The 24,653-nt window shown below is 43.0% G+C and overlaps 1 protein-coding gene across 1 annotated transcript in view; it reads right to left on the reverse strand.

The window, feature by feature from the left end:
* The window catches only part of RAB10 (RAB10, member RAS oncogene family), a 97,306-nt gene that overhangs the window by 29,151 nt on the left and 43,502 nt on the right, over positions 1 to 24,653 (reverse strand). Inside the window, exon 2 of the mRNA XM_002709976.5 lies at positions 4,134 to 4,194. Within this exon, the coding sequence (XP_002710022.1) occupies positions 4,134 to 4,194 (61 nt within the window). The remainder of the gene's footprint in view (positions 1 to 4,133; positions 4,195 to 24,653) is intronic.

Here is a 24,653-nt window from a genome sequence, read left to right on the forward strand (position 1 = left end):
TTTCAAATTATCCTTTTTCCTTCCTGCCTGGATTCTCACTGTATCATCCCCGCTAATTATTAAGGCAATCAGTAATTTATTTCAAACGAAAGAACAAGGTCCTTGCTCCATTACCTCTAGGCTAACGGGTAACCCTTTGCTCAGGGCCAAATATAGCCACAGCTGCTTGTTCACTGGTAAAATTATATTTAGGTTAGCATAAACACATATGTACAAATCTGATAGGTTAACATATGTGTTAATCCAATAGGTTAAATCCAAGAAGAAAAAGCAGGTGTTAAATATATGAATACAATTAACATCAGACATGTTTACAATGTCTCCATAATTCAGGTGTCTAAGCCTATTTTCAAAACCACTCAATCTTCCTATGCTATTAAGGTTTTTCTTCCTAGCTTATTTAATGTGACAGGTTTCTAACACTATAAACCAGTGGGGGAATTTTCATTACATAACACCTACACAGCTGAGAGAATATTGGGAAATTCTATTTTTCCCAATGACAAATGATAGAAAGAAGTGATCTATTCCTGCAGATTAAAGCCTGTTTCCTTAAACTGACACTCCCTCATGCGGAGCCAGGGAAGCTGTGCACTAGTATGATAGTCATCTTCAGTCTGGGCACTGACAGCACTGGAACAGGCCAGAGGTAATCTGCTCTGCAAGGCAGAGACCTCAGATTTTATAACTTTGTGTTCAAATTTCATAGCCTGAGTTTTGTTTGTTTTTGAAAGGCAGAATTAGAGAGAGAGATCTTCCATCTGCTGCTTCACTCTCCAGATGGCTGCAACAGCCAGGATGAAGCCAGGAGCTTCTTCTGGATCTCCCACATGGGTGCAGGGGTCCAAGGACTTGGGTCATCCTCCACTGCCTTCTCAAGTGCATTAACAGGGAGCTGGATTGGAAGAGGAGCAACTGGGACATGAACTGGTAACCACACTGGATGCCAATGCTGTAGATGGTGGCTTAACCTGCTGCACAACAGTGGTGGCCCCCACATTATGTGTTTTATTTTTACAAGTCCTGTACTTCTTCATGGAACTAGTATCTGTCTACACACAAAATACCATGAGTTACCTTACACTTAGCTTCACCCAAAAGAAATTTTTTTCCAAGATGAAAGTCTGATACCTGACCTCTCTCAAAGTCTGCACCAGTGGGGACAGGATAAACCAAGTAAAGACATATATAATCACAAACTGTCAGAAGCACAAGCAACTTCACAGGGAGGAAGGGTCAAGAATGAGTAGGGAGGCAGCAGGAAGTAATTCACATGGATGACTGGGGTGCTCTCTGCAGAGATTTTGCTTATGGTAAGAAGTGAGGTTTGAACAGAAACCAACCAGTCAGTCAACAAATATTTACTGAGAATGTGTATTTGCCAGACTCTGTTCCAGGTGGTGGAGACATAAGCAGACATCAGACAGGTGGGATTCACATCCTGAGAGAGCTTACATTCTAATAGGGAGCAATAATGAACACACTGAAAGCATATAGTAAGTTCAGATACTGAAAGCACTACGACAAAGATAAACCAGAAGAATGTTCCAGTGCCTGGAGGGACTGCTGGGCATCACAGAGCCTCTGTCAGAGGCAACATCAAACTAAGACCTGAGTGCGAGAGAGCAGCGCAGCAAATAGCTGGTGAGGAATATTCCAGGCAGAAAGAATGGTAACAGTACAAAGGCCTGGTGACGGGACTATGCTGGGCACACTCAAGGGAGGGAGGAAAAGCCGTTAGTGGCTGCAGCAAAGCTGGCGAGAGGTGACGTTAGAGGGGACAGTAGCTTGAACCAGGAGCTTGTTTTATTTATTTTTAAAGGTTTATTTATTTATTTGAGAGGCAGAGTTACAGATAGAGAGAGGGAAAGGCAGAGAGAGAGGTCTTCCATCCACTGATTCACTACCCAAATGGCTGCAATGGCTGGAGCTGAGCTGATCCAAAGCCAGGAGATTCTTCCGAGTCTCCCACGTGGGTACAGGGGGCCCAAGCACTTGGGCCATCTTCTATGGCTTTCCCAGGCCATTAGCAAGGAACTGGATCAGAAGTGGAGCAGGTGCTGGAGCTGTGGCGTAACAGGTAAAGCTGCACCTGCAGTGCTGGCACCCCATATGGGAGTCAGTTTGAGTCCCAGCTGTTCCACTTCCCATCCAGCTCTCTGCTATGGCCTGGGAAAGCAGTGAAAGATGGCCCAAGTCCCTGGGCCCCCGCACCCACGTGGGAGACCCAGAAGAAGCTCCTGACTCTTGGCTTCGGATCGGCGCTGTTGCGGCCATTTGGTGAGTGAGTCATCGGATGAAGACCCACCCCACCACTCTGTAACTCTGCCTTTCAAATAAATTAATAAATCTCAAAAAAAATTATCGAAGTGTCTGGGCTCAACTTCTGGCTTCTCTTTCAATCTAGCCTCTTTCTACCTGGAGGTAGCAGGTGATGGCTCAGAGGCCTGGATCCTTACCAACCATGTGGAAGACTCAGGTTGCATTCTGGCGCCTGGCTTTGGCATGGCCCATTCTGGCTGCTGCAGGCATTTGGGAAATGAACCAAGACAGAAGATCTCACTCTGTCTCTGTCTCTCTGCTTTTCAAGTAAAAATTAAAATAAGTATTTTTTAAAAAAAGAGTGCTACTCTGGAACCTACACTTTGAGCACACATGCCTCCCAACTCTCTGCCACTTACATGCCTTAAGACTTTGGATAAATTATTTCAAGTGCCATTGTCTCCTTATGTGTAAAATAGGAGTAATTCAGGAGAGGGCAAGTATATGTCTATACAGCCTTGCAGTAATTTTTATAGTATAGAGATAAGCAAGTTATACAACTTAACACTCTAATAGTACTCAGCAATAAAAAGTAATAAAATTACGATAATTTAAAAATAATTATGCTGAGAGGCTAGCACTGTGGTATAGCAGGTAAAACCCTCACTTATAGCACTGGCATCCCATATGGGCATTGATTCAAGTCTGGCTGCTCCCCTTCCCAACCAGCTCCCTGCTAATGCACCTAGGAGAGCAGTAGAGGATGGCCTGGAACCCTGCATCCACGTGAGAGATCTGGATGGAGAAAGCTCCTGGCTCTGGACCAGATCAGCTCTGGCCATTTTGGCCATTTAGGGAGTGAACCAGCAGATGGAAGATATCTCTCTCTCTGTCTTTCCCTCTAACTCTGCCTTTCAAATAAATAAATAAATTTTTAAAAAATTTTTATTAAGTTATGCTAGGTAAAAGCCAGATCCCACCTCCAAAAAGAGATAAAGAACACATTGTTATGATTTCATGCAAGTTATTTCAAGTATATACAGTACTTGAGAACAGAAAAAGCCTACAGTGACAGAAAGCAGAACAGTGGCCACCTGGGGAGCTGTGGCAGTGGGGAAGGAGGGGCTGTGAACTACTGCGGGGAGGGCGCATGTTTGAGATCAGTATCTGGTGGTAATGGTGGCTTTGCAGAGTTACACACATGTCAGAACTTACCAGATTATATATATGCTTTTTATTTGTGCGGTTTTTATTGCATGTCAGTTATACCTTAATAAAGCTGTTTTGAAAAAAAGGAATAACACCTCATAGGATTCTTATGAATATTTAATGAGTTAATACACATACTATGCACTGAAAAATACTGCTATTATCAAATCTATGACTCATTTAAATACTAACTCAAATAATTTTATAGTACTTCGATGGGCAAAACCTTATAAAAACTAACCAAAAATAATGCCTATAAAGTTTACAATGCATTAAAGAAAACAAATATTTTAGTTTAAGACTCTCAAAGCAATGAAAATACATTTTTTTTTTTAAACTGGCTTTCTGTGAGCAAAGCATAGTGCGAAAGGTTTTACAGATTATTTCATGAAATCCAAATAAAAATCCTTTGAGATAGATGGTATTATCTCCATTGTCCACATGAAGATATAAAAATTAACAGTATATCACTTGCCCAAGTTCACACAGTAAGTGAAAAAGATTAAATAGCAGATCTCATGGACTACAAAGTCCATGGAAATAATTTTTTTTACTTCACTGAGAGGTCATTTGTTTGTTTTAGAAAGGAAGGTTCCACAGAACCTGAACTTTAAGGAACTTGGCACTCTGCTACATAAAGTAAATAAATTAGCATCACTTACCATATCTGTAGCTTGATCTTCTTTCCTTGTAATTCAACTGTTTTGATCTTAAAGTCTATTCCTGCAACATAGAAAAAAAGTACGTTGTAATTGTAGCTTTGTGCTTGACTATAAAATTTACTGGAGTAAAAATGCTTATTACATTTTCAGACACTCATATGTGGACGGCTCTGGATAGTCACCTGGTATACAATGTTAAACAGATGTGTCCAGCTTTAAACCTGAGTAACAAGATCCAGAATGGTAGGAGAAACAGCTATGGAAAAGAAAGCGCTTGCAGGGGCCGGCGCTGTGGCCCAGTGGGTTAAGCGCCTGCCTGCCGTGCCTGCATCCCACATGGGTACTGGTTCATGTCCCGGCTGCTCCTTCTGATCTAGCTCTTTGCTGGCCTGGGAGAACAGTGAAGGATGGCCCAAGTGCTTGGGACCCTGCACCCGCCCAGGAGACTCTGAAGAAGCTCCTGACTGGCCCAGCTCTGGCTGTTGCGGCCATTTGGGGATTGAACCAGCAGATGCAAGACCTTTCTCTCTCTCTGGCTCTACTTCTCTCTGTAACTCTGCCTCTCACATAAATAAATAAATCTTAAAGAAAGAAAGTACATGCAAATTAGGAAATGAGTAAACATCCAATATTTTAATGCATAACATAAACACATTTCCTAGTAAGAAATTCTGATTGCCTTCACCAACTTGCAGAGCAAAAGAAAACTACCAGGAATAAAGAGACATTTTATAATGATAAAGCTGTCAATTCTCCTTTGTGAGGAAATAAAGGTAGGTAGACAGAAAATCAGTAATGATGTAGAAGACCCAAATAACACTATCCACCAGTCTGACCTAAGTGACATTTACATAAATCACCTAGCAACAGAATACACACTCTTTACAACTACATGCTGAATGAGTAACAAAAGGGCCATAAAAGACATTTCAATAAATTTAAGAGTATTTAAATCACATAAAGTATGTTTTTTGTGACCACAAAAATTAAAATTAGAAATCAGTTAACAGAAAGACACTCAGAAAAATTCCTTAAAGTTTAGAAATTCATAGGTCAAAGAAGAAATTACAATGAAAGTTAGAACTAAAAAAGAAAAAAATATTTATTTATTAATTTATTTGAAAGGCAGAGTAACAGAGAAGGAGGGGGAGGGGAGGGAGGCAGAGAGAGAGAGAGAGAGAGAGAGAGAGAGGTCTTCCATCCGCTGGTTCACTCCCCAATTGGCCACAAGGACCAGGCTGAAGCCAGCTCACACCAGCGCCCATATGGAATGCCAGCACACAGGCAGCAGCTTGACCCACTGTGCCACAGCACTTGTCCCAAAAAGTTGTCCTTTCATTTAGATTGTAGTCCAAATTTTTCCAAAATGAAAAGCTTTTCTGTTTCTTCAATGTTTTCACAGGATAAGACTGTGAAATATCCTTCAGTATCAAAGTCTTGGGACTACAAGAAATATCCCTTCGATCCCATTTTTCTCTCTCACTTGATACATTGTACTCCCTAAAACCTCTTCTTATCCCAATTCTCTTCCAGGTGAACTCCCATTTATCTGAAGCTCCAGTTCAGCTGTTAGGGAACAAATACAAAAGATCTATCTATCCAAGGCGCACCTGAGAGTGAACACATTGTGTCTCGTCTCACAAATCGTCATCACAACCACCAGGAAGCAAACCAGGACTCACCAGTTTTTGAGCAAAAGTAGGGATTTTGAATCTGTTTAATTAGAATTAAATTCTCAGCACCTCATACAATGTTTGACAAGTAGCAGGCATTCAAAAACTGATTTGTTGAATAAAAAGGTAAACAATGGTTTTCTCATAAAAGGGTCCCCATAGCAGGGAATAAAATCACACTTGAGGGGGCCAGTACTGTGGCGCAGCGGGTTAACACCCTGGCCTGAAGCACCGGCATCCCATATGGGCAAATTCCATATGAGCACTGGTTCGAGACCTGGCTGCTCCACTTCAATCCAGCTCTCTGCGATAGCCTGGGAAAGCAGTAGAAGATGGCCCAAGTCCTTGGGCCCCTGCACCCACATAGGACACCCAGAGGAAGCTCCTGGCTCCTGGCTTCAGATTGGCGCAGCTCCGACCGTTACAGCCATTTGGGGAGTGAACCATCGGATGAGATCTCTCTCTAACTCTGACTTTCAAATAAATAAATAAATCACACTTGAGGTGAAACTCCATACCTGACAGCTCTACTCTTAGCCACCTTGCTTCCAATCAGCTTTTGAGTCTCAGGCCAAAGACCCCAATGAGAAACCAAAACAGGAAGGGGAAAAAAAGGGATACCGAAGTACAGGCAGAGGAAAAGGAGATTATTTCCCATCTTCTCAGGACAAGACAATCCTACAGTCTTTAAATGGGGAGAGATGAGACACAATACCAAACAGAAAAATCTTGGAAATTTACAAAAAAACATAGTACATTTAACTGGAAAGTTGAGAAAATTGAAACTAGTCAGAAAATATGACAAAAAATGAAATACATGAAGTATAACAAGTTACAATATCCAATCAGGAAGTCAGACATCAAACGAACAGTTCGAGAAAGAAAAGAGAAAATGATATGCAGAAGATTACACAAAAAAGCCCTTAATACATTACGCAAAAAAGCCTAAATAGAACCAAAGTAATCTACTTTTAGAAATTAAACAACACAAGTCTCCAGTGTAGTGAATAAAACGTACTAGCATACCAAAGCACAGAAGGTGAAGCTTCAGAACACTAGGACTAAGCGATTATTATAAAAGATGCAGAGAACAAACCCGGCCACACTGATAACTATGGCAGCTTTCACTTTCTCAACAGGACATTACAACCCAGAAGACAAAAAATAGTCTAAGTATTTTTTTCTTAGGCCAGCATTGTGGCGTAGTAAGTTAGGCCACCACATGCAATGCTGGCATCCCGTATTGTCAGGCAGAAACCCAGACATGAGTGAATGGGGGAAGGGCCACAAGACCCTTCCCTGGGGTGAAACCAAGAACCTTGTTTTCCCCTGGGACACACCCAAGACTGGCCACTTTGCAGAGAGAGCCCAAAGGCATGCAACTTCCACACTTCAACCATGAAGGTCAGCACCACAGCCACATCAACAATCAACATCTTTAAGCTTCAGGGATAAAAGTCCCAACCCAAGGAAAGGGGGTTTTCTTTCGGTTGGCCCTTCCTTCCCCTGGAACCTACTTTGATAAATTTTGCTTTACAATTCCTACTTTTGTCTCTCTGAACTGTAATTCATTATTCTGTCAGCACCAAAGAATTAAGGCCAAGCTGGCTGCCAGTGACAATATCAGAGGGCTGGTTCAAGTCCTGGTTGCTCTGCTTCTGATCCAGCTCCCTGCTAATGCACCTGGGAAAGCACTAGATAACTGGACCAGTCCTGGCTATGGCAGCCATTTGCAGAGTGAAGCAGCACATAAAAGAGACTGCTTGCTCTCTGCCTTTCAAACAAATCAAATCAATTTTTTTTAAAAAGAAAGAAAACATAGGCCGGCGCTGTGGCATAGCGGGTAAAGGTGCTGCCTGCAGTGCTGGCATCCCATATGGGTGCCGGTTTGAATCCTGGCTGCTCCACTTCCTTTTTTAGGAATACAGTGGTTCTTCCCTCCATACAAGCCCTCCCAACCACACTCCTGTCCCACCTCCTACACCCTCTCCCATCCCATTCTTCATTAAGATTGTTTTTAAATTAACTTTATATACAAAAGACCAACTCTACGCTAAGTAAAGATTTCCACAATTTGCACCCACAGAGAACACAAAATAATGCTCCATTTCCCATCCAGCTCTCTGCTATGGCCTGGGAAAACAGCAGAAGATGGGCCAAGTGCCTGGGCCCCTATACCCGCATGGGAGACTCAGAAGAAGCTCCTGGCTCCTAATTGGCACAGCTCTGAGAGTGAGGCCATCTAGGGAGTGAACCAACAGATGGAAGACTTATCTCTCTCCCTCTGCCTCTCTGTAACTCTGCCTTTCAAAAAGGAGAGGAGGGGAGGGGAGAAGGGGAGGGAAGAGGAGGGGAGGGGAGGGGAGAAAGGGAGGGGAGGGGAGAAAGGGAGGGGAGGGGAAGGGAGGGAAACAGAAGCAGTGTTGTGTAGTGGGTGGAGCTGCCACCTGTTCCACTTCCAATCCAGTTCCCTGCTGGTGGCCTGGGAAAAGCAGTTGAGAATGGCCCAGGTGCTTGGGCCCCTGCTGCACACGTGGGAGACCTGGAGGAGTCTCGAAGCTCCTGGCTCCAGCCTGGCACAGCCTTGGCCATTGTGGCCATTTGGGGAGTGGACCAGCAGATGGCAGGTCTGTCTCCCCTCTCACCCCCTCTCTGTCGTTCCAAGTTTCAAATAAATAAATAAATCTTTTTTAAAAATTAGAAGAAAGAAAATGATATCCCCAAAGAACAATGATTTGGCACACTGAGCAGGAGAGACAATTTCAGAATCAAGGCCTCTCTAACCTTCCTTGTTTATCTATCCAAGAGCAAGGAGGAGTTCCCTCTGAAGGAAGCTATTACAAAGGGAAAGCAGTTGTCTTCAACCTCCCCTCCCTTACCCTGAAAGCTAAACCAGGAAAATAACAGTCATCTGCCTTCCCGAGGGCACTGCCCACCTGTGCACAGAGGGTGAGAATCTAATACTCTCCTGCCACCAGACATTCCTGGTGGTCTCCTCCCACCATCTCCTGAAATACTGACAACGGATGCTTTAGTTAACTGCTGAACAGAATAGTGTGCCATAACTGTAGTTCCTTTTTGGACAACTTTGTATGGTAGTTTACACATTAAATTTGCCTAGAATTCAAGGTACTATCTTTGCTTTATCCAGAACAGAATTGGTGGGCCCATTTCAACTGTTTTTCATTTAAATTCTTTTATATTATTTCCTCCTTGCCAACTCATCCCCAGGAGGCACCCATCTTGGACCTTTCTCCTCACTGTTCTCTAGGCCAGTGTGACCTGCCCTTTGACGGTTTCATTTCTTCTTCCTTCTTGGTTGGGTAAAGCAATATCCTAATTCTCATCTTAGAAAGGAAGCTTCCACAGGAAGTTCAAACTCTAAGTTCAGTAACTGAGTCTGCTGAAACAAGCTGGGAACAAATTAACAGGAGAAAAGGCGACCAGATTTGTCAATGTGCATGGGTAACAGAGCTGTACAAAACAAACACCAACAGTCCGATGGCCCAGCTTAAATGCCCTCTTCACAGGGAAGGTGAAAATTAGAGGGGGGGGGACTTTGGGGAGGGTGGAATGTGAGCTACTTTAGAGGGGGCTGTAAATGATTTTTAGGATTAATGAATGAACCTGGAAACTAATTTTAGGATTACAAAATGAGCCCGGGACAAGGTTGCTCTCTGCCTTGGAGGAGTGATAACCAATCACGAGCACGCAAGTGCACTAGAAACAAAGGTTATCTTCAGCATTGGAGCTGTGGTGGCGGGAGAAAGCAGGCATTTGGTGCTGAGGTTAATAGTAGAGACACCATTGGGGACACCCGCGTCCCATATTAGGGTGCCTGGGTTCAAGTCCCTATTCCAACTTCCTGGTAATGCACTCTCTGGGAAGTAGTAGGTGATGCCTCAAGTAGTTGGATCCCTGTCACCTATGCAGGGGACCTAGATTGAGTTCTGGGCTCCTGTCCCGGCTCAGCCCTATTACAGGCATTTGGAGAGCGAGCCAACAGATGGAAGACACCTGTTTTTGTTGGGCTGCCTCTCCTCTCTCCGCTTTTCAAATAAATGTATATACTTTTCATTTCTAAGATTAATAAGCCTTTTAAAAGTTAGAAGCATGTGATTAGGGAACATGTGTGGAGTTGAACAGAAGAAAAAGGCCCAAAATATCTGGAAAAGTACGAACAAGTGAGCAGTGGACAAAGAGTTGTTACTTCAAGCAGCTGCTATTGTCATCACAGCAGTGAAATATGAACTGACTTCTAAAAATACACAACTATTACTACATTAACAAATAAATCAGGTCAACACCAGAGATATGCCTACAAACCCATCCTCCTCACTACCGGAACACCTCAGCTCAATCCCACTGTCTATGAAGAAGATGCCCCTATACCTCCACTCCCCAGCAGGGCCCCAGGCCACCTCTCCAGTCTCATTCCTGCCAGTTCTCCTCCTGTAGTCACATTCAGGAAACTTTTACAGCTTCATACTTTTTCCAAGTAAGTATCTTTATTACCCCACCAAGTGCTTTCCACCCCCCACCCCACAACATACCTAAGCACAGAACAACTTATAGTGAAGATAAATAGAGTAGAAACAGTTGTGATAAGATTTAGGGACAGAACAAAACCAATAGCTCATCTGCCAAGAGAAGCTAGGGAAACCTACAAATCTGTAAGATTCTGCCACAATGAATAATCAGTTCTCCTGCGACACTATCATTTGCTACATCAACACAGATAATCATAGGGTTTGATCAGTGACTTTAGGTTTTGTTTATGTAAAAAACACACTAAAAGAAATTCCCACATTTTACATGTTTCTGGGACCTAGCTCAAAAGAGTATTTCAATTTACGGCAGTCAACCCATTTATCAATTTTCAGCTCTTCAAGGGAGGAATAACATCAACGTATTTGTTTTAATGATGTTGCACAAGTACCATCTAGTGGTAAAAGGAGTAAATACAACCTTTAGCCACCATTCAGTTTTTCAAAGCTTGGATTCTAATGACACATGGAATACACAGTAATTACAGAAGCAACCCATATCATAAACTCCAGACAATCAAAGTTTAAAGATTTATAGAGAAATGATAAATATCTCCAGCTTTTGAAATGATAATCAAGTGCTTTCTCCACGGCCAATAAGGAAATAAGAACCATATACCTACATCCTTGAATTTTGCCTAGTCTGAAAGTAAAGAGAAGAGGTTCTAGTCTTAGCTGTCACTCACAGTATAAATTTTGAAAAGTTCACTTTCCACTGTGCACACTAGTTTCTCCATTTGTACACAAATATGAAACGTAGAATGTGAAAAGGTTCCCTCTAGAGATCTTTCATGCTGATAAGTTTTACAGTTGTACTGCTCTAACCCTTTGCATAGATAATTTCTTATCCTCAAAGCAATCCTCATTCTACAAATAAGGAATAAAAAATAGCAGCACCAATAATAGCAATAACACTAATATTTACAAAGTAATTACTAAATGTCTAAGCACTTCACACATATTACGGAACTCACTGAACAACTGCAAAAACCCTCTGAGTCTATTTTATAAGCTAGAAAACCAGAGGTAAACTTATAAAGGTCACAGGTTAACAGGTGGCAGAACAAGGACTCACGGTTTTTTAAATAAAGGTGTCATTTTTTTTTTAAGATATATTTTTATTTGAAAGAGAGTTTCAGAGAGGCAGAGAGAGAGAGAGAGAGAGAGAGAGAGAGAGAGAGGTCTTCCATCCAATAGTTCACTCCCCAAATGGCTGCAACAGCCAGAGATGGGCTGATCCGAAGCCAGGAGCTTCTTCTGGGTCTCCCACGTGGGTGCGGGGGCCCAAGAAGGACCTGGACCAACTTCTACTGTTTTCCCAGGCCATAGCAGAGAGCTGGATCAGAAGTGGAGTAGCTGGGATTCGAACTAGTGCCCATATGGGATGCTGGCACAGCTATGCCACAGTGCCGGCCCCAAGGATTCAATTTCTTACCTAATTTCATGCCGTCTATGTTCTTAACCGCCACTAAGTTTCCTAACTCCATTTTCATTTTTTGTGGTAAAATTCACAAGACTTGGACCATTTTAGAATGTTCAACTCATAATGTTGTGTAACCACAGCTTCTATCCAGTTCCAAGTATCTGTCCTCACCTCAAAATGATGCCCATGCTGCCCTGCCTGCACACCCTGGAAGATATTAATCTGCATCGTCTCTATGAATGCACCCATTCTGGAGGCTTCCTAGAAATAAAGGCACGCAACATTTATCCTTTTATGCCTGGCTTCCTTCACTTAGCGCATATAAGCTACATCCGCATTATGCAGAATGTCTCCCATGTGCATGACAGGGTCTGTACTTGGCCATCCCCTGCTGCCTTTCCAGGCACTTTTGCAGGAAGCTGGACTGTAAGTAGGGCAGCTGGGACTTGAACCAGTGCTCCAATATGGGAACTGGCTTCGCAGGTGGCAGCTTAACCCACTGTACCACATCACAGGCCCCTTTCTGTAGATTTCTAAACCTTATTGTGCACGTGACACAATCTTCAATGGCAGTAAATCCTGCAAATTCCAGCCTCCTTATCCTCCCTGTACTCTGATTTCTATCTCCCTGAACCAGCAAGACTGTCTTTTTCAGCTTGGATGCTACAGTGGAAAGCCAGGAAGATCACAGAGCTCAATTTATTTGTTTTCCTTCTCCCGGAGAACAGAGTCCTGTCCTGTGTGTTACCAAATACCTAAAAACACTTGTCTCATACTATTTTTTCAGTGTCCTGCCCATTATGACCAAAGGGCTAGTCTGGTATCAGTTATTGTATAACAGCCAGAAGTGAGAATTTTCAAAAGCTTTACTGTCTTTTAAAGGTTAAGCAGTCTTTAGTATATTTCTGGACTATGTTTTCATTTCAGAACCTAATGAAAGCCATAGATCCTGTCTATAACCTTATACCCAATGTATATACAAAGAAAATTTGGAATAGAATTACAAGTTCACAGGCTCTGCCCCAGCCCACTTGCCTTTTAATATGCAGTCTATGACAATATACTGTACTATCATCCTCTAAGGTGTTAGGCCCGATTTTTATTTACTGAAACTCATTAAGCCTGGAATTAAAATATGTAAGGCAGGGGCTAGCATTGTGGTATAGTGGGTTAAGCCTCTACCTGCAATGCCAGCATCACATATGGGTGCCGATTTGAGTCTCAGCTGCTCCACTTTCAATCCAGCTTCCTGCTAATGCACCCAAGAAGGCGGTGGAAGTGCTTGGACCCCTGCCACCCATGTGGGAGACCGGATGAAGCTCCTGGCTTTGGCCTGGCCCAGCCCTGGTCATTGTGGCCATCTAGGGAATCAACCAGTGGATGGAAGATCAATCAATCTCTCTCTCTCTCTCTGTCTCTGTCTCTGTCTCTCCTCTTTGTGACTCTAACAAATTAAATCTTTAAAACAAAACAAAATCTGAGCCAAGGAAATTTTAAATCAACAATGACATCCCTTTATTACTATTATTGTAAAAATATAAAACATGATCAAAAACATCCTCCATGTGTGGTAATATCTGTCACATATTTTAATGATGATATAATGGCAGCCTGATACTACAGAATAAGTAAACAAAGATAAAGTAACCTGGGGGCCGGCAATGTGGCATAGCAGGTGAGGCCACCACCTGCAATGCCAGCATCCCATTTGGCCGCCAGTTCATGTCCCGGCTGCTCTACTTCCAACCCAGCTCTCTGCTATGGCCTGGGAAAGCAGTGGAGGATGGCCCAATTCCTTGGGCCCCTGCACCCGTGTGGGAGACCTGGAGGAAGTTCCTGGCTTCAGATTGGCATAGCTCCAGCCGTTGTGGCCATCTGGGGAGTGAACCAGCGGATGGAAGATCTCTCTCTCTGTCTGTCTCTGCCTCTCCTTCTCTCTCTGTGTAACTCTTTCAAGTAAATAAACAAATCTTTAAATAAAAAAAAGTGTAATCTGGGTTTTGCACCTGTACTGTTTCCTACTACCTTTCTTTCACTATATATAATTATTAAAATTTTTTCTTTTACTATGCCAACATCTAGCCACCATCAACTGTAGGGTGGATTGTGTGTGTGTATTCATACCTCTCTAACTGCAGTTAAAAACTGGCACTCTGGGGCCGGCACCATGGCTCACCTGGTCAATACTCCGCCTGTGGTGCAGGCATCCCCTATGGGAGCCGGGTTCTAGTCCCGGTTGCTCCTCTTCCAGTCCAGCTCTCTGCTGTGGCCCGGGAAGGCAGTGGAGGATGGCCCAAGTGCTTGGGCCCCTGTACCCACATCAGAGACCAGTAGGAAGCACCTGGCTCCTGGCTTCGGCTCGGCACAGTGCGCCGGCCTTAGCGGCCATTTGGAGGGTGAACCAATGGAAGGAAGACCTTTCTCTCTGTTTCTCTCTGTGTGTCTTTTTTTTTTTTTTTTTTTTTTTTTTTTTTTGGATAGGCAGAGTGGACAGTGAGAGAGAGAGACAGAGAGAGAAAGGTCTTCCTTTGCCGTTGGTTCACCCTCCAATGGCCGCCGCTGCAGCCGGCGCACCGCGCTGATCCGATGGCAGGAGCCAGGATCCAGGTGCTTTTCCTGGTCTCCCATGGGGTGCAGGGCCCAAGCACCTGGGCCATCCTCCACTGCACTCCCTGGCCATAGCAGAGAGCTGGCCTGGAAGAGGGGCAACTGGGACAGAATCCGGTGCCCCGACCGGGACTAGAACCCGGTGTGCCGGCGCCGCAAGGTGGAGGATTAGCCTATTGAGCCACGGCGCCGGCTCTCTCTGTGTGTCTTAACTCTGCCTGTCAAATTAAAGAAGAAGAAGAAGAAGAAGAAAAAAAAAACTGGCACTCTACCAGCTACCAATCCTTAGCATGTAAATCAGCTCTGACAAACCATAGGTATGTTAATAAATATATCACAAATCACCCCAGTCCTATGTATGCACCAAGAAATGCCTATTAGTTTAAGTAAAAGAAGAAAGTGAAGAGGGTAGAATCAGAAGAGCAAATAGGAAAACACAGTATTTTAGGCTGTTTAGTGTTTAATGATCAGAAATCTACTTACCAGAAATACAGATTTTCAATTTTATTCCACTGATCTTATGTCTACTCATATGCCAGCACCACACTGTTTTGAAATCAGGTCTTTCAAACTCTGGATTTTTTTTTCCTATTCTGGGTCATTTGCACTGCTATAAAAATTTAAGGAATGATTTGTCAATTTCTGAAACAAATAAGCTAAACAACTGTTAAGAACTGGACTGATCTAGATGACTTTGGATGATTTTGTCCTCTTAATAATGTTAAGTCTCCTGGGGCATATCAGGGAAAGCTGCCACCTGCAGTGCCAGCATCCCATATGGGCGCCGGTTTGAGTCCCAGCTGCTCTGCTTCTGATCCAGCTCTCTGCTATAGCCTGGGAAAGCAGCAGAAGATGGCCCAAGTCCTTGGGCCCCTGCACCCGCATGGGAAAACCTGAAGAAGCTCCTGGCTCCTGGCTTCAGATCAGCTCAGCTAGGGCTGTTGCGGCCATTTGGGGAGTGAACCAGCAGATGGAAGACCTCTCTCTCTGTCTACCTCTCTCTGTAACTCTTGTCTTTCAAATAAATTTTTAAAAAATTCAAAGGCAATGCATATTATGAAAAAAATATACATGGATTCTAAAACTTTAAAAAAATACCATAAAACAAAATTAACATGTGATTAATGTGCAATTATCCTCATCCTGACATAAGCAATTTTCTCATTGAAAATCTAAAATTTCCTTTAATACTTATATTTGCAATATTCACATTTTAAATATTACTTGACATTTGCCCTTTACCACCTATGCAATCTGATAAACAGAGAAAGAACAATTTATATTCACATTTCACAAGATTTCTGAACAACCAAAAGTTCTAAAAAACCCAGTGACACTGTCTGACTTACTCTGAATTCAGAATTAGTGTAGCAGAAGTTAATGCAGCTTTATTTCTCAAAAGTCCTAAAATTTCTCACTCAAGACATGTATTTCCAGGAGCAAATTTAAATTTGGCATGCAGTTAAGTTTGAGTTCCTAGTACATTATGAATTGCTTCCTTTATTCTTTTTCTTTCCTTCTCCCCCACCTCCCTCCTCCCTTCTCCCCTTCCCTCAGCAGTACAGAGAGGGGGAGGGAGAGAGGGAGAGCAGCTAGCTCAGTACCAGTACCACCACCACCACCACCACCACCACCACCACCACCCACCACACCACATCCCACCCACTCTCCCACACCCTGAAATGCCAACAAGGGCTGGAGCTGGTATCTGGGAACTCAATCCAGGTCTCCCACTTGCATGGCAGAAACCCAACGACTTGGGGCTGACGCTGTGGCATAGTGGGTGAGGCCACTGCCTGCACTGCTGGCGTCCCATATGGGCAATAGTTCAAGTCCCGGCTGCTCCACTTCCGATCCAGCTCTCTGCTGTGACCTAGGAAGGCAGTAGAAGATGGCCCAAGTCCTTGGGCCCCTGCACCCGCATGGGAGACTTGGAAGAAGCGGCTGGCTCCTGGCTTGAGATCGGCACATTTTTGGCCATTGCGGCCAATTGAAGAGTGAACCAGCATTGCGGCCAATTGAAGAGTGAACCAGCGGATGGAAGACCTACCCCTCCCTGTGTGTGTATGTGTGTTTGTGTGTGTGTAACTGTGATTTTCAAGTAAAACAGATAATCTTTTTTTAAAAAAAGATACCCAACGACTTGAGCCATCATTCCCTGACTCCTAGGGTCTGCACCAGCAGGAAGCTGGAATCAGGACCTGGGCCAGGCACTGAACCTAGGTACTCAACATGAGATATGGGAGTCTTAGCCACAAGCCAAACACTAGCCCATTTCTTTTATTCTTGAGTTCTCTTTATATGTTCTTTTGATACTCTTCTATAAAAAGAAAAAGTTTTGTTTAAAAGACAGAGGAAGTAGATTGTGGTGAAATCTCATTTTGTTGCTTCTGCTGTCTTTGGTGACACCTTCCAGAAGAAAATGTTTTCCAGGCCATGGCAGTATCGTATGTCCTTATTTGGTAGCACAGTATCAGAGTAATCCTAACTCAAACAACTATCTTGATTCCAATCAAGCTATGATGATCTCTTAGGTTATAAACGGTACCATTAATACAAATATACTACAAGTAGAATAAAGGCAGGATAGAGCATATTGATTAAGAGGAATCAGATAAACCCAGTTGTTGGCTCTGCCACATCCTAGTAGTGTGGTAATATGCAAAATCTTAACTACCCCAGGCCTATTTCCTGCCCCTTTCCCTGCAGTAAAGTAGAAACTATAATTTCCACCTCAAGTGTGCTATGAAAATTAAATAAGATCATGTATTCAAAGCCAAAGACATGGGCTGGCGTTGTGGTGCAATGGGTTAAGCTGCCACCTGCAATGCCCAATATCCCAGGCAAGCCTGAGTTCAAGTCCCATCACTCCACTTCTAATCTGGTTTCTTTCTTTCTTTTTTTTAAAGATTGTATTCATCTATTTGAGAGGTAGAGTTACAGAGAGAGGAAAACAGAGAAAAGGTCTTCCATCTGCTGGTTTACTCCCCATGGCCCCAACAGCTAGAGCTTGAGCAGATCTGGAGCCAGGAGCTTCTTTCAGGTCTCCCATGTGGGTGCAGGGGCCCAAGGAGTTGTGCCATTTTCTATTGCTTTCTCAGGTCATAGCAGAGAGCTGGATTGGAAGCATAGAAGCTGGAACATGAACCAGCGCCCATATGGGATGCCAGTGCCACAGCCAGAGGTTTAGCCCACTATGCCACAAAGCCAGTCCCTCTGGCTTCCTTCTAATATACCTGGGAAAGCAGCAAAAGATGCCCCAAGTGCCTGGGCCCCTGCACCCACATGGGAGACTCAGATAACACTCCTGCCTTGGGCCTGGCCCAGCCTTGGTCATGTGGCAATTTAGGGGAGTGAACCAGAGAAAAGAAGTTGTCAATCTTTTACCGTAACTCAGCTTTTCAAACAAATCAATCGACCTTTAAGGGGGGAGCCTAGGACAGTGCCTGTTACATATAAAGCCCTCAATTAGGCTACTGAATTCTCTGTATCTACTCAATTTCACCCTTCTCTCAGAGTAATCCTTTGCCACTAGTTAATCGAATCTCTTACCTTCCCAGCTTGCCCTTACCTCCTTGATCTAGCCCAAACTGTATTTCAGACAGCAATATGACTCTCAGATCAGCAGCTCTGCTTTGTATTTTCTCAGAACTTGTTTACTTATCTTTATCTCCTAACCCTCTACTTTTCTTCCACGACATTTACAGTTTTTCACATTTTTCTAAAACATTAAAAAATAAGTTCAGGTACAACCTATAAAGACCAGCAAATATTCAGAATCCAGGACTTAACTGCTACAAACTTAATAGTGCATAACACTTTGTCCCCATGAATATCACAACCATTCATCATCTGCTCATGGTACCTTTAGACCAGACTAATACTCTGAAATATAATTTACTTTTTCTGCATTAGATAAACTTCCTACTCATTTACTGGACTTTCTCAAGCCTTTACCCAGTCCTAGACCTCTCTAGCTTTGAGCTCAAGTTTTATGTTTTCCAGTTCAAAAATTTAAAACTTCTTTTGAATCTTTAAAGCAATCTGTAGTTTGTTTATTAGAGAAACTAAACATCTGCTTAAACAAGTTAAACCTGTGCTTATGCATTCAGCACACCATCCGTCAAAGCACAAAAATATTTCATTCTAATAGAGAAGTGGGAGAAATAAACGGGAGGGATCTTCAAATGGCATCAAGCAGTAAATGACTTAGCAGAGGAGACGAGAGGCCGACACTGTGGACAGTAGGTTAACCATAGCCTAATCTTATATGGGTGCCGGTTCAAGTTCTGGTTGCTCCACTTCCGATCCAGCTCTCTGCTAACGTGCCTGGGAAAGCAGCTGAAGATGGCCCAAGTGCTTGGGCCCCTGCACCCATGTGGGAGACCCAGAAGAAGCTCCTGGTTTCAGCCTGGCCCAGCCCGGGCTGCTGCCATTTAGAAAGTAAACCAAAGGATGGAAGATCTCTTTCTCTCTCTAGCTCTCTATGTAACCCTGCCTTTCAATTAAATAAATAAATCTACAAACAAACAAAAACACAAATTGATGCAACAGCCAAGGCTGGGCCAGACTGGAGCCAGAACTCCCTCTGGGTCTCCCACATGGGTGCTAGGAACTAAAGTACTTGAGTCTTCATCCCCTGCTTCCCGAGTGCAATGGCAGGGAGCCAGATGGGAAGTGGAGCAGATGGAGTCTTCCAGGACTCTAACTGGTATCCCAAATATGGGATGCAGGCAGTCTGGGATTAACCCACTGCAACACAATGCCCATCCTGACTTTTTAAATTTTAAAAAAGGTCTGAAACTTATGAATGCCCATTCAAGAAATCTGAGAAAACAGTTCTCTCTCCTTTACAGGACCAAATTTAGATGGTATTCACAGAAGATGGACGGGAGAGAAAAGGTGGAAAGATTTCAAGGAAGGGGTTAGTCATCAGAACTCATTGTAACACTACCAGTGTTACCACATCCTTTTACTTTACTGTTCCTTTCTAAAACGCCGAAGTGGCTTTTCTTCCAAGTCGTAAAAGGTATGTTGCTTTATTCTCTCCCCAAAGCCTCACTGCTAGTACACTGCAAGACTCTATAACCCACCTCTCAAACCATGCTAGTATGGGAACCACAAAGACAATCCACATGGAGCTCCAGGTACAGAGTAAGCCTAAGTGTCAGATATTATTACTTTACTACCCATAGGAAAGGAAACCCAGATATGAAGTCATCTGCCCATTTAAAAACAAAACAAAACAAAAAGCCCTAGCTTTCTGTCTCTGATGGCTTTTATATTAAAATGATCAGTTATTTCACACTTCAAGTGGATCGTCTCATCCATGCACAACTGTATAATATCATGAATTGGTCATCTGGAAATTACTGATTCACTGAGTTACTCAGTTCTTCCAAATGTTGACACTGCATTACACAATGTGAAAAAAAATCATGTTCCTCACCACCACAGACCTCCTCAGGAGAAGTTCAACAACTAAGTGTTGGAAAGGCCTCACGCTCACAGAGGCAACCATCAATTTTCCAAAATTCTAATTTTAAAAGCATGAATTTCATCACTGGCAACAACTTTGTCATTCATTCATTTGAGAAAGCACCTGCCAAGTGCTCAAATCCGAATAATCACTGATTGCCAGTTGTTCTTTCAAGAATAAATGTGTGCAACAAAAAACAATGAGACAATTCCACAAATACTTTTCCTTCAGACAATTGTTTCTCTCTCAAATGAGGCAGAAGTATTTCATATTTATTTCCTATTTTGTCATGCAGTAAAAACATATGTGATCAAGGATCAAGACTTAATAAAGATTCATTCTGTTTCATCAAGGCCATACTTGAGTGCAATTATTCTCATTTTTTGTTATCTTGTCACTGTTAATTCATGAAAAGGTCAGCAAATTTTTAAAAAATATTCAGTTACTTTATTCACTGTAGCCAAAAACTGGGAAAAAAAACCCACAACTGTCTATCAACATAATTGATAATAAATTAGGGAATATTCATACACTAGAATATAATCAATAATTTAAAAGAATGAACTATTTCTATTCCTCACAACATCAATCTCACAGGTACATGCTAAGCAAAAGAAGCTGGACATGATAAATGTATGAAATTCTACAACAGGCAAAACTAATCTACAGTGAAAAAGTCAGAAAAGGAGTACAGAGGTAAGAGGCGCTGACTGGGGACAGAGTTAGAGGGAAATGCTCCTTATGTCAACAGCAGTGTATATAGGTCAAACTCAAAGCAGCACACCAGATTTGTGTATTTAACTGCATATCACTTCTTAAATAAAAACAGGTTAAGGAATCAATAGGAAATAAATAAGCCTTCCCAAAATTTTGTTCTTAGGACACTACTTCCAAAAGATGTGCCACATAAAACAAAAGGTCCAACTGTCAACAAGTTTGGGGAATATTTAATCATATTTCTACCTCTAATATGTAACACAGCAATATAAAAGTATTAATGATCTATTGCTTAAACTTCATTCAACCCAAAATAAGCTTGCTTTTGAGCTTACTTCCCCAAAACATGCAGATTTCATTTATTTGTCTGGTTCTTGTTTACTCCCCCTCCAAAGGTTGATCTATTAATTTGAACGACAGAGTTACAAAAAGGCAGAGACAGAGACAGAGAGGTCTTCCATCTGCTGATTCACTCCCCAGATGTCTGCAATGGCCAGAGCTGTGCCGATCCAAAACCAGGAGCCAGGAGCTTCTTCCAAATCTCCCATGTGGGTGCAGGGGCCCAAATCCTTGGGCCCTCTTCTACTGCTTTCCCATCCCATAGCAGACAGCTAGATCGGAAGTGGAGCAGCCAGGACTCAAACTGGCACCTATATTAGATGCTGGCACTGCAGGCAGCGGCCTTGCCCACTTTGCCACAGTGCCACCCCCATCTAGTTTACTTCTAAATTACCATAGTAAATCAGAAGTAATCTTATGAGATAAAAAACATCACTCTTAAAACTGACAGTAACAATTTTTGATGAGAAAACTAAAAAACTAGGAGCAGGCTTTGTGGCACAGCAGTTTAAGTCACAGTTCAAGTCTGAGCTATTCTACTTCCTGCTGGTACACCTGGGAAACATCAGGTCACAGCACAGGTGCTCAAGTTCCTGCCACCTACATGGGAGACCCAGGTGGACTTCCTGGTTCCTGACTTCAGCTTGGCCCAACTGTAGCTAGCTCTCAAGTCTATCCTCCCATTGCAAGATCTAATTTCTGAACTAGCAAAAAGAGCTAAAGGGCCAGCGCTGTGGCACGTGCAGTGCCGGCATCATATATGTGCGCCAGTTCGAGACCCGGCTGCTCCACTTCCTATCCAGTTCCCTGCTGTGGCTTGGGAAAGCAGCAGAAGATGGTCCAAGTACTTGGGCCCCTGCACCCATGTGAGAGATCCAGAAGAAACTCCTGGCTCCTAGCTTCAGATCAGCCCAGCTCCAGCTGTAGAAGTCATCTGGGGAGTGAACCAGTGGATGGAAGCTCTCTCTCTCTCTGCTTCTGCCAAATAAATAAATAAATAAATGGAAGGAAGGAAGGAAGGCAGGCAGGCAGGCAGGCAGGCAAGCAAGCAAGCCCGCCCTCTACAACCCTTTGTAAAAAATCCAGGAAATTTAACCCAAAGAAACTTGAGGCTTAGAAGGCTAATCCCAGTGATAAAGTCAACAATGTGTAACTTCAAATTCTAAGAGCCTGATCCCTAAAACCAATAAGCATTACACCAATGGGTGTAGCTGTACATCCATTAAAGCTCAACAGTTCAATAATAGACAACATGGAGTGAATGAAAGTTAACAGAAGTACAGTTCCCCCAAACCAAGATTACCAACATCAACAGTATCTAAGCAGGGCCGGGTGTGTTTGGTCCAGCAGTCAAGATGCCTGTTAGGAACCCAGTGTCTGTCTGTCTGTCTCTCTCTAACTCTTTCAAATGAATGAAGAAATCAAAAATAAATAAATAAAATATACATGAAACAACTCTGACTTCTACAAGGAGGCATGAGGTGTCATTAAGTTTGCTTAGCTGGTTTTAATTAAGCCTCACCCACACAGTCTAAGAAAATGACTCAGCAACACTCAGCCCATGTTAACTGGAGTTAAGCGATTAACACAATTAAAGTTAAACACATGTTTCTTAAACATGCCCAATTTACAGATAAAGAAAGAGGCTCAAAGGTTAAATGACTTGCTCAAGCTCAAAAAGCAAATTAACCATGATTAGGACACTGTCTTGTGGCTCAACATTTTGTCTAATGCATGTGGCACTGAAAGATTTTTCCAAAAAACAAAAGCTCATTGTCACAGTCACTGATGGACATTTTCATATATATTTTTTCATGATCCTCACAGATTAAATTATTCAATATACAAATAAGCTACATCTTCGATAAGGCTGTAACTGGAAAATTAACTCAAAACCATCCTGCCTGGGCTAGTCATCTTTTTTAAAAAGTCGAATCTAATCAGGCCACACCTCCGCTCAAGTCCTCAACTGAATTCAATCCCACAGAATGGATGCCAAGTTATACATGATCCAGCCCATACCAACCTCTTCTAACATCTATTTCTGGGGCCAGTGCAGTGACGGAGCAGGTAAAGCTGCAACCTGAGGTGCCGGCATCCCATATGGGCACCAGCTGCTCCACTTTCAATCTGTTCTCTGCCAATGTGCCTGAGAAAGCAGCAGAGGATGGCCCAAGTTCTTGGGCCCCTGCACCCACGTGGGAGACCTGGAAGAAGCTCCTGGCTCTTCGTTTCGGACTGGCCCTGCTCCGGCCATTGTGGCCATCTGGGGAGTGAACCAGCAGATGGAAGATCTCTCTGCCTCTGCCTCATCTTCTCTATAACTTTCAAATAAGTAAATAAATAGATAAAAAAGCAGATCCTTTTTTAAAAAATCTACTTCTTTTGCTCCCTGCCCTCCAGTCACACCTGTAACACCCATCGTCATCTCCCTGAGCTCCACAAGCTTCTTTACTAAGGACAGCTGCTCCTCTCCCTCCCTCCCTCCCTCCCTCCCTCCCTCCCTCCCTCCCTTCTCTTATCTAACCTCTAACACCTCAGGCAGCAGCATGCCTGTCAATTCCTCAGGACAGCATGCGCTGAGCGCCAACCTCCCTACTACCCGAAATAGATTAAAAAAATAATTTCAGTGTATTCTATTTTTACAATGTATTTTTTTCTTACAGCAATTACCAAACTAAAGAATTATTTGGTTTGGTGTTTCTTTCTGCTTGATGAATTAAGCTGCTGCAAGTACAGTGACCGTAAAGTCTGGCCACGGCATTCATTGATGACGTTTCCCAACATCCTGTCCAAGTCCACAGTCACATTAAGTGTGGAGACTTCGCTACACAGCTGAACTCGGACTCCCAGCTTCTGCCAAGTCTTAACCAGTAATCCTGGGAGACTCATGCAGACTCAACAGCTACAACTTGTTCATAACGGCTCAATCTTTAAAAAGACTAGTATCAAGGCTTCTGCTTCTTTTCTCAATTATTCCTAAATGCCTAATACCGACATTTTCAAAAACAGTAGAAGATAGTTAACTCCTCTGGTCTTGAGAGACACTGACAGATTATCTGAGGTTGTGGCCCTTACCAATCATCGGCACAATGGTTAATGCTCAGACAAGAAGCCATCAGGCAAGTATTAGTGGGATTCATGGAAATTATATATACCTGTGGCATGTGTATGTGCAATCCTTTCACAGTGTATACAGAGATAAGAACTTTTGCTACAATGACCTTATCACTTATACAGTCTCTCTTGGATTCTACTCTACATTTTGCTAATCTACTTCCATAAACTCCCATTTTCTGGCTCTCTTGGCTCCTCTCCTCTCTCTCTCTCTCTCTCTCTCTCTCTCTCTCTCTCTCTCTCTCTTATACTCTCCTCTCTCTTTTCCTTCTTGTCCCTTCCCTCTAGCCTGCGGGGTTTCCCCAATAAATCCTTTCCCTTAAAAAAAAAAAAAAAACTCCAATTTTCTAAAAGTTTATTTGAAAGGAAGAGCAACAGAGAGAGACAGACAGAGATATCTCCCATCTGCTGGTTCACTTCTCAAATGCCCCCAAACAGTTAGGGCTAGGGATAGACCAAGCCAAAGTTAGGAGAAGGAACTCCATTTGAATCTCCCACATGGGACACAAGTACTTGAACCATCACCTGCTGCCTTGCAGGGTACACGTAAGCAGGATGCTGGATTGAAAGCAGAGAGACTCAATCCTAGGCACTCAGATTTGGAACGCGGGCACCCCA

The sequence above is a fragment of the Oryctolagus cuniculus genome, chromosome 2 (assembly GCF_964237555.1).
Source record: "Oryctolagus cuniculus chromosome 2, mOryCun1.1, whole genome shotgun sequence".
Classification (NCBI taxonomy): domain Eukaryota; kingdom Metazoa; phylum Chordata; class Mammalia; order Lagomorpha; family Leporidae; genus Oryctolagus; species Oryctolagus cuniculus.